This window comes from Engraulis encrasicolus, chromosome 15 (assembly GCF_034702125.1).
Source record: "Engraulis encrasicolus isolate BLACKSEA-1 chromosome 15, IST_EnEncr_1.0, whole genome shotgun sequence".
NCBI lineage: Eukaryota > Metazoa > Chordata > Actinopteri > Clupeiformes > Engraulidae > Engraulis > Engraulis encrasicolus.
The window spans coordinates 50,321,467-50,337,303 of NC_085871.1; the positions used below are offsets into that span (position 1 = coordinate 50,321,467).

The window sequence follows — 15,837 nt, forward strand, 5'->3', positions numbered from 1 at the left end:
AGCAGTAGCTCACCAATTTTTAAAACGTTGACCGGGTAAGCATTCCCGTTTTGGAGGTTTTCCAAGATCTTCTTCTCCAACAAAAATTCAAGGCTGGAAACACTGCATTGTGTTAGACTAACTCACTCGAAAAAAATAAAACAAGTCTAGACGTCTTCGTAATTAAAAGGGTCAAATCAGGATACAATTGATTGTAGAAAAAGTGAGATTACAAAAGGTTAAGAAAAAGTAATGAAATAAAGACAATAGAGTGCAAAAAAGAAAATGACAAGGTCTCGTGTCGAAGTAAGGTTCTCACTGAACAGCATCCTCATGACAAAGGACAAAATGGTGGAACAAGTTTGTAGCCTACGGGTGCATCCTAATATGTGACCTTGCCTCCTCCACTTGTGCTTGTCTCCTCGTCCCGCCTTCTGGCCCCTCCTCTGTGGAGAAAACGATAAAGTTTCCCAGCTGTCAGCCTCGCCACAACAACTTTTGAGGGACTGTTTTTCATTCACCATCCCAATTGCAAATGAGAAAAAGACTTAACAATTGAGCTTTTGCAAGATATTGAAATATAATGCTGTTGTCAGTGATGTCATCATGACGAGAAGCGAGTGGAGGAGGCAAGTGGAGGAGGCAAGGTCCCATATTAAGATGCACTCTACCTCTACATCAGACACGTAGCCAATACTAACATTGAGTGCTCTGACACGTATGCTCCTTCAGATATTAAAGCATGTGCTTTCCGGATGGCTTCTGTTGTATCAGAGTCTCTAGCTAGCCCAAGGTCGTCTGCAGGCACCAGTCATCAGACGGAGCAGGCCTAACTGTAAACATGCACATTCCTGTGACAGATAGAGATGTGTCGTTCATGAACGAGCCGGTTCTTTTGAACGGCTCCCTGAAGTGAACGATGGGAACCGGATCACAGCTGGGGGAGCCACTCGACCGTTATTTCGTTCATTTTTCATTTATTTTAAGCACGTGACCTCGACCAGAGTAATTAAATTTGGGAAAAAACACAATTGTTTACCTCAAAGAGAGGCAGGAGAAGGAGAATAATCAGTTGTTGTTTGGACAAAATTACCTTGAGATGGAGTCAAAATATTACATTCTTAACACTGAATACATAATTCAAAAAAGAGCCAAAAGAGCCAGTTTTTTGAACGGCTCTTTGAAAGGAACGAGCCACTAAGATCCGGATCCCGTCAAAGAGCCATAAATCCCATCTCTAGTGACAGAGCACAGAGAGACACTTCATATTAAAACCCCCAACAGTGTATGCTGAACCACCTGTTTGACAATGCAAATGCAGTATAATTCACCCAAAAGTTTACAGACGGTAGACATGGACCAGGCAGGTGGACAGGCAGCATTAACTCATTGAGTGCCAGCCATTTTCAAATTCAGACCGGGGGGTTGCCAGGCTTTTTTCAACATTTGAGTGTTTTTTTCAAGAGCCATAAAAAATTGAGCTCTTTGTCCATGTGAACAACAAACATACCAGATCAACGTGTCAGGCTCCACCCCCCATAAAAAAACGCAATTGACTTGATATCAAGTCTTTGGCACTGTGCCATACATTCTGAAAAGACGCATTTTCAAGTCCATGGCAGTCAAAGAGCTACGAAAGCATTACAACAACTTAATACAAGGATACAAGGATATTTATTTGTCATGTACATAGAGACACTTTCGTGTCACTTGTAATGAAATGGATGGCCGGTGCAAAACAAGTGTGCAGAAGAAGGGTGAAGAAGAAATAAAATAAAAATAAAAATAAAAATAAAAGGTGTGTGTGTAGGGGGAGGAGAGGGGAAAACAGCCTCATGCCTTCAAATGATGGGGGGGGCACAATATGGACACATACTGTACTGTATGTTTAAAGAAATACTCAGCATGTCAGCACATTTAAAGGTACACTGTGTAAGATTATTAGCTGTTTATTTCCAGAATTCATGCTACCCAATACCCATTCACTAATGTTACCATGTCGGCCCCTGCCTCGTATGCCCTATCTAAATCTATAATCGTGATTAATAATCGTGATTACCATTTTGACCAAAATAATTGTCATTATGATTTTTTCCATCATCGTGCAGCCCTAACCCCAGGTCTCCTTGGGGCTGGGGGTGGGGGTGAGAGAGCGTCTTCATTATGTTGTTCTTCAAGGGAGACCGTTTGTTGTTCCCGCATTGACCTTGGCCTAGGCCACTGCAGACAGGGGCGCCAAAACAGATAAAGGGTTGTTGTTTTTGGTATTTGGGTTGAGCGCTTGCTCAAGCTTAGATGGTGGCAATCCAATTAATTCTCAATGCAGAAGACACTTAACCCCTTAAGACGCGGCTTTATACATTTGTTGTTACCAGTATGGTAATGACCAAGTCGTGGTGGATTACTAAAGGGCCTGTGTTGTGTCATAGTAGCAATGTCTACGTCCATACTGTCTATGTCCATGTATGAGTGCTGTCTATGTCTATACTGTCTATGTCCTTACCTAGATTAGTCTATGTCTGCATGGGAGAGCAAGAAACGCAATTTCAAATTCTTTGTATGACCAGTGCATGTAAAGAAATTGACAATAAACTTGACTTGACTTGACTTGACTTGACTAATGGTAGTTACATTTCAATGTCTATTACAGCGTGCCACTGGAGGTACGGCGCGTATGAAGGGGCTAAGGCAGGGGTCAGGAACCTATGGCTCTAGAGCCACATGTGGCTCTTTTGGGAACTGTACATGGCTCTTACTTATCTAGGGTTGCCAACCATCCCTTGAAATATGGAATCGTCCTGTATTTATGAATAAATGTACGGGTTCTACATTGAGTTGAAACAGGACAAGGGAGGTTAAAAAGTGTTAAAATGCAGGAAATTACATCTAAGAGCTACAAAATTCTAGACCCTCTCGCCATAATGAAGTTGACAGTTAGCAACCCTATACTTAACTGTTATCAATAAAAGTAATAACTTGACAGTACACTCTAAAATTGTTGGGCTTAATTGAAATGCATGCTTTTGATTGTATTCCGTGTTTTTAAAATGGTATGGCTCTCATGAAAATTTTATTTAAAAAAAATTGGCGTTTATGGCTCTTTCCACCAAAAAGGTTCCTGACCCCTGGGCTAAGGGCTTCTGATGAAGGCCAATATGGACACAACTCGCAACGCATAGGCAGGGCCGTAACTAGACACTACTCAAATACCGAGGTCAAACACTACGCGCTATACTGTATACCAGAGGTGTAGTCTACTTTTTTTGAAGTGGGTATACTGTATATTTGAGCATTTTTTGAAGTAAGTATACTGTATATATTAATGCCATTCTAAATAATGGATCAATCAATTTTAAGAGGGTATACTGAAGCCCCTAAAATTTAGAAGTGGGTATACTCTGTATACCTGCGTTCTACGTAGACTACACTACTGCTGCATACTGTACTGCACAGATATGGAATGGAGAGTAGGATACTGGCCAACTTCTATCGCTGTACAATAGAAAGCATTTTAACTGGTAATTTCACAGCCTGGTATGGTAACACCACTGCCCAAGACAGGAGAGACCTCCAGCGAGTCATCAAATCTGCTCAACGGACAATCAAATCAGATCTACCCAACATCCAGGATCTTTACAATCAGCGGTGTCTGAGGAGGGCCAAACGAATTATAGCTGATCCGCACCACCCCAGCTACACACACCTCACCCTTCTACCATCTGCCCCGAGATACAGGTGCTTACGTGCTCACACCAGCCGACTCAGGGACAGCTTCTTCCCTCAATGTATCAGACTGTTGAATTCAAAAACACCAACATAGGAGGGAATCCACTCATCACATCTCCCTCCCTCCCACATGTCCAACCTGCCTTTTTTTCAAGGGATACTGTTTGTTGTTCCCGCATTGACCTTGGCCTAGGCCACTGCAGACAGGGGTGCCAAAACAGATAAAGGGTTGTTGTTTTGGTATTTGGGTTGAGCGCTTGCTCAAGCTTAGATGGTGGCAATCCAATTAATTCTCAATGCAGAAGACACTTAACCCCTTAAGACGCAAAACGATAGGCCTTTGAATGCACTTTCTGGAATGCAAACAATAAAAAGTAGATACTTTCTGCCTGGCTACACTTGTCTGGGCTGTGCGGTGTTTGTTTTGAGATTTCCTTGAAAGAGAGGAAGTGACGAATGGCCAGATGTTGACCAACTTCAATGTCAAAATAAATCTCTACTTCAAAGTAAAACCACAGCCCGTATAGAATTTGTCTCTTACAGAATCTGTGGTAAAACATGCTACTAATAGGCCTACTGCTAGGTTACCATATAGGCAGAGATACTGTTGCTCCTTTAGAAAAAATCTCTGATATAGGCCTAGGCTACTACTACTACTACTACTACTACTACTACTACTACTACTACTACTACTACTACTAAAGGTTTAAAAAACTTAGTTGGGCACCTTACTCCATGCCAGGGGTGGAACTTTTTTTTGGAAGTTTTTTCCCCACCAGTCACTGTGGCTGGCAGATTTTAATAACCTACCAGTCACTCGCCATCTTTTTTTACGAGTCAACTAGCCAATAATAGACAATAGCCTAATAATAATAATAATAATAATTATTATTACTATTATTACATTTATTATTATTTCTATTATCATTGTTGTTAACATTATTGTGGATCACACTCAGTTTTTTCTTGTTTCTTGTTGTTTTCTTTTTATTTGAAGTGAACATTGCAGGGACAGACGTTTCGGCTGCACAGAGCCGTATTCAGTGTCTCTGAAAAACTGAGTGCGATCCATTTCCTAACTACTAGATTACTTCAGAGACGCACCAACAAGACGGAAGAGCGCGGTGTGTGGAAGATAACCTTGTTGACATTATTATTAAAACTATTATTGTGATTATATTTATTTTTTTATTTATTAGTGTTTGGTTGACCATGTCCTTACATCCAGAAAGGAGGACTTTTTCTGTGGTTAGGGGTCTGGGGGCCAATTTTGTATTTTTAGATGCAATTTCTTGCATTCTAATACATTTTTAGGTGGATAATGGCAAAGGCCATCGGACAAAACATCGCCTGGACATTCAGGCTACTATTTAGAGCTCGAGTTGGGGTGAAAGTTTTCTCCCGTCAAAGTGACTGGTTGAGTGTTGTTGATGGTGATGGTAAGTAGGCCTATTCATGAAAAAGGTAACAATAGTGAATGAGTAGCATGGATTCTGGAAATAAACCACTAAAATCGCACACAGTGTACCTTTAAATTTCAAACTGGTTGAGTGTGGGTTGACAAATTTACCAGTCACCGCCAGACTGTCTTTCAGATCGAAACGATTGTGTAGAACTAAAGGCAGTATGGGAGTTCCCAGGCTACCATGCTGGTATGATGCAGCTATAACCAGGGGCAGCCGAGGCCTAGTGGTTAGAGAATTGGCCTTTCAAGGTTGCCGGTTCTAATCCTCACTACATCTGCATCCATGGCTGAAGTGCCCTTGAGCAAGGCACCTAACCCCACATTGCTCCAGGGCCTGTAGACTACTGTAACCAATACCCTGAAAAAGAATAGTTGTAAGTCGCTTTGAATATATGAAAGCGTCAGCTAAGTGTAATGTAATAATAACAACAATAATAATAAAACTACAAAGGGTGCAGGATCATTTACATTTTAAAGCAATATCAATATACAGTAAACCTCTGCCTGGCTTGTGCCATGACTGAATCCCGCTGTGCATGCTGTTATGATCTTAGAAAAAGCCTCCGGCTTAGAAATGAATTAAGTAAGTAAACCTACACCAGATGCCATTGAATTTGTTTAGTTTACTGCGTGTGTGTGTTTGTGTGTGTGTGTACTCGTTATTTACACTTTATGGAAAAAAAAACCCAAAAAAAAACTAACCCCTCTTTGCAACTGCACTTGTTGTTCTGTATATCTCCTGTGCACTTTGTATTTGCTTGTGATGTTGGCTTGATTATGTCCTCTTTTTGAAAGTCGCTTTGGTTATAAAGCATCTGCCAAATGCAATGTAATGTAATGTAATGAATTTAGTGTGCTTTTTTGCCGTGCCCACCTCCAAAATGACCACAGAATGATTTCACAAAATGCTTTTAGATTGTCTATATGTTATTTTTGTTATACAACTTATTTCTGATGAATACAGAGGAAAGCTTTTACCTTGTGAAAAGTATTCACTGAATGACACGTTTAAAGCCGGGTTCAGACTCGTCCCTCAGTTGCAGGACACGTATTAGGCACGGACGCAACCAAGCATAAAATGCTTGATCAACACGAGATCTGCTTAGTCTAATAAAGGTGGAGTTGAATGCTTGGCAAACAAGTTGGACAGTTTTTCCTAAAGGGCTCTGCATACTTATCGTGCGCACTTTGGCGCGAGAACCATTAAAATGTGGCAGACCATTCATAGTCAAAATTAGACATCCACATTTAGTCTGGTTTATCAGGCTACCATTTACAGGCTTTTGCTTGCATTTTCAGAAGTGTGCCCTCTGCTGTTCATGAGAGAAACTGCAGAAATCGCCGGCAGAATCAGATGCAGCGGTTGTAGCGATCTAAAATAGAAAGCCAAACACGGCTGCTGTAGGGCTACTGAACGTCTGACTTATGACTTACCACAATGAAACATGGATTTTTGTTGTAGCCTACATTGCCAGATCATTCCAACACCAGGTGAGATTGTTCTGGCTGCAGAATTTATAAATAGATCGCCAAACACAACGTGCTTCTGAACAAAGTAAAAAAGTAGTTTAGTTTACTGCGATTGTGTGTTTGTGTGTACTCGTTATTTACACTTTATGGAAAAAAAAACCCAAAAAAAAACTAACCCCTCTTTGCAACTGCACTTGTTGTTCTGTATATCTCCTGTGCACTTTGTATTTGCTTGTGATGTTGGCTTGATTATGTCCTCTTTTTGAAAGTCGCTTTGGTTATAAAGCATCTGCCAAATGCAATGTAATGTAATGTAATGAATTTAGTTAATAATGACCACAGAATGATTTCACAAAATGCTTTTAGATTGTCTATATGTTATTTTTGTTATACGACTTATTTCTGATGAATACAGAGGAAAGCTTTTACCTTGTGAAAAGTATTCACTGAATGACGCATGTTTAAAGCCGGGTTCAGACTCGTCCCTCAGTTGCAGGACACGTATTAGGCACGGACGCAACCAAGCATAAAATGCTTGATCAACACGAGATCTGCTTAGTCTAATAAAGGTGGAGTTGAATGCTTGGCAAACAAGTTGGACAGTTTTTCCTAAAGGGCTCTGCATACTTAACGTGCGCACTTTGGCACGAGAACCATTAAAATGTGGCAGACCATTCATAGTCAAAAGCGCCATTTACAGGCTTTTGCTTGCATTTTCAGAAGTGTGCCCTCTGCTGTTCATGAGAGAAACTGCAGAAATCGCCGGCAGAATCAGATGCAGCGGTTGTAGCGATGTAAAATAGAAAGCCAAACACGGCTGCTGTAGGGCTACTGAACGTCTGACATATGACTTACCACAATGAAACAGATTTTTGTTGTAGCCCACATTGCCAGATCATTCCAACACCATGTGAGATTGTTCTGGCTGCAGAATTTATAAATGGATCGCCAAACACAACGTGCTTCTGAACAAAGTAAAAAAGTAGTTTAGTTTACTGCGTGTGTGTGTGTACTCGTTATTTACTCTTTATCAAAAAAACAAAAACAAAACTAACTCCTCTCTGCAACTGCACTTTTTGTTCTGTATATCTCCTGTGCACTTTGTATTTGCTTGTGATGTTGGCTTGATTATGTCCTCTTTTTGAAAGTCGCTTTGGTTATAAAGCATCTGCCAAATGCAATGTAATGTAATGTAATGAATTTAGTTAATAATGACCACAGAATGATTTCACAAAATGCTTTTAGATTGTTTAAATGTTATTTTTGTTATACGACTTATTTCTGATGAATACAGAGGAAAGCTTTTACCTTGTGAAAAGTATTCACTGAATGACGCATGTTTAACGCCGGGTTCAGACTCGTCCCTCAGTTGCAGGACACGTATTAGGCACGGACGCAACCAAGCATAAAATGCTTGATCAACACGAGATCTGCTTAGTCTAATAAAAGTGGAGTTGAATGCTTGGCAAACAAGTTGGACAGTTTTTCCTAAAGGGCTCTGCATACTTAATGTGCGCACTTTGGCGCGAGAACCATTAAAATGTGGCAGACCATTCATAGTCAAAAGCGCCATTTACAGGCTTTTGCTTGCATTTTCAGAAGTGTGCCCTCTGCTGTTCATGAGAGAAACTGCAGAAACCGCCGGCAGAATCAGATGCAGCGGTTGTAGCAATCTAAAATAGAAAGCCAAACACGGCAGCTGTAGGGCTACTGAACGTCTGACATATGGCTTACCACAATGAAACATGGATTTTTGTTGTTTTGTTTGTTGTTTTTGTTGGCCTACATTGCCAGATCATTCCAACACCATGTGAGATTGTTCTGGCTGCAGAATTTATAAATAGATCGCCAAACACAACGTGCTTCTGAACAAAGTAAACAATTGTTTCACTGAACAACATTTAAGGGAGAAGATAAAATAACTCTCTAGGACATTTTATTATCTTCAAAATGATCCAGGATCCATTCTGTAGTAGCTTACAGTAGCGGTAGCCTCTCTTCGCAACTCCCGCTTTGTCTGCCTACCTGCATGGTCGCTGGTGGCGCATGCCAAGTTACAAAAAATGTGGGGTGCACGACCTCGCGCCGCGCCAGCTTGCGGAGGGCCGTGACTTCATTTTGAGCGCACGCCATCGTCGCGAGTGAGGTATGAAGGAGGTTAGCGCCAGTTACGCCAAGTATGAATCCGCCTTAACGTGATTTCCCAAGACATAAAAAACGCTGCTTCCTACTTGGAGCAGCGAGTGAACTGCCTCACAAGCATGCCATGGGGGCTAAACCTGCAATTCACGTCAGATTGATGAATGCCAATCACGCCAATCATGCCTTGTATGATAAAGTGCTATACAAATACAAAATTATTATTATTGTTTTGTTGAACTGTATCCAAAGCACTCTCCTTTGAGTCAAGGTAGTTGAAGTATTAAAAACCCTTTATTTCACATCAGGGTTAACATGTTAAAAACGCTGACCGGTTTCAGCCGTCTGGCCTTCATCAGGGCGTGGTTAGAAACTCAGGTACCTGGGTAACACAGTAAACCTTCAGAGGTCACATAGGTCAGGTATAAACACGTTCATGTTACAATAATCACAAAGAATTGATGTATGGGGCATTGAAAGAGTGGTAAGAAAATGCTGAATATAAAAATGCTGAATAGTAAAAAGCGGAATAGTAGGACATAGAATGGTAGAAAAGGAGAACATACTAACCCCAACTCCGATGAAGTTGGGACGTTTGGTAAACAGTGAATAAAATCAAAATGCTATCATTTTCAAAACACTCAAGCCATTCATTAGATGGAGAATAGTGAAAAGACAACATATTAAGTGTTAAAACCGAGAAAAAATATTGTTTTGGGGGACATATGTACTCATTTCTAATTTGAGAAATCCAACACGTCTCAAAAGAGTTGGGACGGGGACAATAAATGGCAGCAAATGTCGAGGAAGACTAAAAACAAAACAAAAGACAATACTTAACAGTTAAATACATTAACTGATGAGATGATTTTATATATAAAACAGTGTTAATTCCTATCTTGGACATGATTTCACCAGCTTAAATGGTGATGTATTCCTTGTCATGTTTTGCAATGTTTTCCTTTCTGTAGTGCTTACAGTGTGACAGGTCTTGACCAAAAACCCACCATTTTATCACATGCTGGTCCTTATGATGGAGCCAAACTGTTAAAACATAGTAGAGAATGCAATTTGACCTTACTATGTGGCAGTAATCGAAGATCTCCCTTCAAAATATAATGCATGAGTGGCTTTTCATGCTGTTTAAAACCCATTTATACCATTCAGCACTGTATTTAACTCTACAGATGAGTGAGAACATCTTAACCAATGCACTACTGCATCCGCATGCCATCATGGAGGCTGACTTTTGAAGCTAGCACTAACACAAGTTGGATGGTCCATTTTCACTGTAGCACAGGATGTGCAATGCTCTATTATTGTCAAAAAGAATGGACGTCTACAACTTCTGCTGACTTCTGTAAGCAAAGGACAGTTTCCCATGTCTTCTGGGTCTATTTCAAGTGAGCTCAGGTGCTTAGGAGAATGTTAAACCCCTGTGTCATTTTCATGCATTAAGCATTCTTAATATGGTCAATTTTCAATAGCTCTAGCACTCCAGGAATTAGAGTGAGACTACAGCCAATATATATTTCATGATGTCATGAACCTATACAATGATTTTATTAACAAAAATATGTCTTATATACACTCAATCGTGGTAAATCAAAGGGAATTCAAAAATGTATGTAATAACTATGGTAATTATTCCCTTTGCATCTTTAATTCTGAGTGACTCAGCCTCTCTGTGATGATCTTATACCTGGACACCTATATTGTCCGTCAGTACAATTCATTTTGAAATGTTCTTCTTTGTTGTTTTATCTTATTTGGATGTTAACTAAATTTCACTGATCCCCGTTCCAACTCTTTTGAGACGTGTTGGATTTATCAAATTAGAAATGAGTACATATGTCCCCCAAAACAATATTTTTTCTCGGTTTTAACACTTAATATGTTGTCTTTTCACTATTCTCCATCTAATGAATAGATTGAATGTTTTGAAAATGATAGCATTTTGATTTTATTCACTGTTTACCAAACGTCCCAACTTCATCGGAGTTGGGGTTTGTAATACACAACATAATGGAGGCTAGGTATCTGACACTGGGTCATATTCAAACTATCATACTCTTAACATCATACGCATCATAGCAAAGACCTGAAGTCAATTTCATCATTTAAACCTGGGTAGGTCATGGCATCCATGCTGTGAATCCAAAAAGTCTCTCTTTGCAGTAATCATTCAGTCCGTCTCCTCCCCTTATAGGTTCCTGTGTATATGCTCTACTATGGATCTATACTGAGATTTATAATGAAAAAAGTGTCAGTCTGTATCACAGTGAATCATAAAATCTTACTTATAAAGCTCAAGAATCACATTTTCCATATAAGTTCCACAGATTGATGACAGCATTATTGCTAATGCTGGACATAAGCACTTTCAAACTTGTCTTTTCAACTGTGCAGTATTTTTATATACAACTGCGGCAAGTATTGAGAGATCACTTTGAATTTTTCAGTTTTTCTGATATTGCTATGGATAGGTATGTGTTTGAGTAAAACAAACATTGCTATTTCATTCTATAAACTACCGACATTTCCTCTGAATTTCGAAAGAAAATATTGTCATTTGGATCAGTTATTTGCAGAAAATCTCAAAATGGTCAAAGTAAAACACAAGATGCAATGTTTCCAAATCTCAAAAATGGCAAAGAAAAGAAGATGATATTAACTTTAAAACAACATAATGGTTCTGTATTAACTTAGGAAGAATTCAGAAGGCAATATTTGGTGGAATAAGCCCGATTTGTAGTCACAGCTATCATGCGTTTTGGTACTTTATTCTATTTAGACTTTGTTCCAGGATTGGTGCAAGAATTCAAGTTACTGAGCTTGGGTTGATGGCTTGTGACCATCCAGCTTCCTCTTGATAAAATTGTAGAGCTTTTCAAGGGGGTTCGGGCCTGAAGTTTGGGCTGACCATGTCAAGGTATTGATCTGGTGGTCTTCCATCCACACCTTGATTGGCAAGCTGAGTGGCTGGAGCATTGTCCTCGGATTGAAAACAAATTGGAGTGAAAACAAAAAGGTCTTGTGTAAACAGTCACATCCTATTGGAAATCGCTAGCAAAGCGTATATTCTGTTAGGGTATGTAAACATATGACCGCCACTGTAGCTTTAAGGTTAGAGGACTGTGAGAAACTCGTTACACTGGCTGAGAGCTTAAGGCTTCTCTCAAATGTGATGACAAGTGTTTCTTAAGGTTAGAAGAATGTGAGAATTTCTTTCCACAGTCGGTGCACGAAAATGGCATCTCTCTCGTGTGAACACGTTGGTGGATTTGGAGTTCTGTAATAGTCTTAAAGCTCTTGTCACACTGGCTGCAAGCGAATGGCTTCTCTCCAGTGTGAATGAGGCGATGTGTGTGGAGGTGAGAAGAATGTGAGAAACTTTTCCCACAGTCGGTACATGAAAATGGTTTCTCCCCTGTGTGAACACTGTGGTGACTTTGGAGATGTGTGTTTAATTTAAAGCTCTTGTCACACTGACTGCAAGGGTACGGCCTCTCTAGTATGAATGCGGCGATGCGTGATAAGGTTAGAGGACTGTGAGAATTTCTTTCCACAGTCGGTGCACGAAAATGGCATCTCTCCCGTGTGAACATGTTGGTGGATTTGGAGTTCTGCATTAGTTTTAAAGCTCTTGTCACACTGGCTGCAAGCGAACGGCTTCTCTCCAGTGTGAATGCGACGATGTATGCAAAGGGCGGAATAATGTGAAAAACTTTTTCCACAGTCGATACATGAGAATGGTTTCTCCCCTGTGTGAACACGTTGGTGGATTTGGAGATGTGTATTTAATTTAAAGCTCTTGTCACACTGACTGCAAGGGTACGGCCTCTCTCCAGTATGAATGCGGCGATGTGTGATAAGGTTAGAGGACTGTGAGAATTTCTTTCCACAGTCGGTGCATGTAAATGGTTTTTCCCCTGTGTGACCACGCTGGTGGATTTGGAGCTTTGATTTTGTCGTAAAACTCTTGTCACAATGACTGCAAGTGTGCGGCTTCTCTCCAGTGTGAATGCGACGATGTGTGTGGAGGCCGTTGGAATGTGAAAAACTCTTTCCACAGTCGATGCATGAAAATGGTTTCTCCCCCGTGTGAACAACTTGGTGTCTTTGAAGATCTCTTTTTGAGGTAAAGCTGTAGTCACACTGACTGCAAGGATGTGGCCTCTCTCCAGTGTGAATGTGACGATGCATGTGGAGGGCAGAAGAATGTGCGAAACTCTTTCCACAGTCTGTGCATGAAAATGGTTTCTCCCCTGTGTGAGTGCGCTGGTGGACTTGGAGCTCTTTTTTTGTCTTAAAGCTCTTGTCACACTGTCTGCAAGCGTGCGGTCTCTCTCCAGTGTGAACGCGGCGATGTGAGAGGAGGTAAGCAAACTGTGAGAAGCTCTTTCCACAGTCTGTGCATGAAAATGGTTTCTCCCCTGTGTGAATGGGCTGATGGCGTTGGAGCTCTTTTTTTGTCTTAAAGCTCTTGTCACACTGACTGCAAGGGTACAGCTTCTCTCCAGTGTGAATGCGGCGATGAGAGTGGAGGTGAGAAGACTGTGAGAAACTCTTTCCACAGTCAGAGCATGAAAATGGTTTCTCCCCTGTGTGAATGGGCTGATGGCGTTGGAGCTCATATTTGGTCTTAAAGCTCTTGTCACACTGACTGCAAGCGTGCGGTCTCTCTCCAGTGTGAATGCGGCGATGTTGGTGGAGGTAAGCAAACTGTGAGAAGCTCTTTCCACAGTCTGTGCATGAAAATGGTTTCTCCCCTGTGTGAATGGGCTGATGGCGCTGGAGGTCTGCTTTTGTCTTAAAGCTCCTGTCACACTGACTGCAAGCATACGGCCTCTCTTCAGTGTGAACGCGTCGATGTTTGTAGAGGTGAGAAGAGGTTGAGAAACTCTTTCCGCAGTCCGTGCATGAAAATGGTTTCTCTCCAGTGTGACAGCGTCGATGTACATGGAGGTTAGACGACGTTGGAAAACTCTTTCCACAGTCGGTGCATGAAAATGGTTTCTCCCTTGTGTGAACACGCTGGTGACTTTTGAGCTCCCCTTTTGTCTTAAAGCTCTTGTCACACTGACTGCAAGCATATGGCCTTTCTTTAGTGTGAATGCGGCGATGTGAGTCGAGGTGAGAAGACCGTGAGAAACTCTTTCCACAGTCAGTGCATGAAAATGGTTTCTCCCCTGTGTGAACACGCTGGTGGATTTGGAGCTTTTGTTTTGTCTTAAAGCTCTTGTCACACTGACTGCAAGCATACGGCTTCTCTCCAGTGTGAATGCGACGATGTGTGTGGAGGTTAGAAGACTGTGAGAAACTCTTTCCACAGTCCGTGCATGAAAATGGCTTCTCTCCTGTGTGAACACGTTGGTGGATTCGGACTTCTCTTTTAGTCTTGAAGCTCTTGTCACACTGACTGCAAGAGTAACGCCTCTCTGTGGTGAGGGCAGCAGAATGTGTTTTTCTACTAAACTCTGCTCCGCTGGAACTGCAGTGAAGCTGATGCCCTGTGAAGAATAGAACAGAGCAAACTGTATTAACAATGTAACACACACACACACACACACACACACACACACACACACACACACACACACACACACACACACACACACACACACACACACACACACACACACACACACACACACCATTGTCATCAATAGGTAATTTTTGTCATTTTAAAATGTCAAAAGTAGGTGGATCAGGATTTTATGCAGGTTTGCCGTTTTGGAAGTTTTTACCTATTCAACAATAAATGTTGGGGTGATTTGAAAAAAACACCATGAAAGTTTAGTATTACTTTAATTCTTACCCTTTAATATGAGCCCATAACCATCTGGACTATATCGGCAAAAGTATTCGCTAACCTGCCTTGACTCGTATATGAACGTGAAAAGAAGGAAGGTCCAGACACTGTTGCTGCTCAACGGCGCATTGCGCCCGCCCCTTCCTTCAAGAGTCTTTAAAAGAACTGTCATGTCACACAAACTCACATACACCTGACGAAGACCAGACTGCATGGTCGAAACGTTGCGTTAAGAAACCTGGAGCAGCAACAGTGTGAGGACCTTTCTTCCTTTCACGTTTAATCGTGTTTAAGTCCGGCACCTGTTTAATCTGGATGTGCACGCTCTCCAAAACGCTCGTATATGAACGTAACATCCCATTTCAAACCCATGCGGTGAAATATGATGTTGGTCCACCTTTTGCAGAGTTAATAACGCCTCTCAGTGCAAGTCTTGATGTTATGAAATATGATGTTGGTCCACCTGTTGCAGATTTAATAACGCCTCTCAGTGCAAGTCTTGATGTTATGAAATATGATGTTGGTCCACCTGTTGCAGATTTAATAACGCCTCTCAGTGCAAGTCTTGATGTTATGAAATATGATGTTGGTCCACCTGTTGCAGATTTAATAACGCCTCTCAGTGCAAGTCTTGATGTTATGAAATATGATGTTGGTCCACCTGTTGCAGAGTTAATAACGCCTCTCAGTGCAAGTCTTGATGTTATGAAATATGATGTTGGTCCACCTGTTGCAGATTTAATAACGCCTCTCAGTGCAAGTCTTGATGTTATGAAATATGATGTTGGTCCACCTGTTGCAGATTTAATAACGCCTCTCAGTGCAAGTCTTGATGTTATGAAATATGATGTTGGTCCACCTGTTGCAGAGTTAATAACGCCTCTCAGTGCAAGTCTTGATGTTATGAAATATGATGTTGGTCCACCTGTTGCAGAGTTAATAACGCCTCTCAGTGCAAGTCTTGATGTTATGAAATATGATGTTGGTCCACCTGTTGCAGATTTAATAACGCCTCTCATTAGAAATATGATGTTGGTCCACCTGTTGCAGATTTAATAACGCCTCTCAGTGCAAGTCTTGATGTTATGAAATATGATGTTGGTCCACCTGTTGCAGAGTTAATAACGTCTCTCAGTGCAAGTCTTGATGTTATGAAATATGATGTTGGTCCACCTGTTGCAGAGTTAATAACGCCTCTCAGTGCAAGTCTTGATGTTATGAAATATGATGTTGGTCCACCTGT

The 15,837-nt window shown here is 41.1% G+C and overlaps 1 protein-coding gene across 1 annotated transcript in view; it reads right to left on the reverse strand.

The window, feature by feature from the left end:
* Positions 1–11,703: 11,703 nt before the first annotated feature.
* The window catches only part of LOC134464159 (zinc finger protein 493-like), a 28,352-nt gene continuing 24,218 nt past the window's right edge, over positions 11,704–15,837 (reverse strand). Inside the window, 2 exon segments of the mRNA XM_063217621.1 lie at positions 11,704–12,292; positions 12,294–14,216. Of these exon segments, the coding sequence (XP_063073691.1) occupies positions 11,929–12,292; positions 12,294–14,216 (2,287 nt within the window). The 3' untranslated portion in view covers positions 11,704–11,928.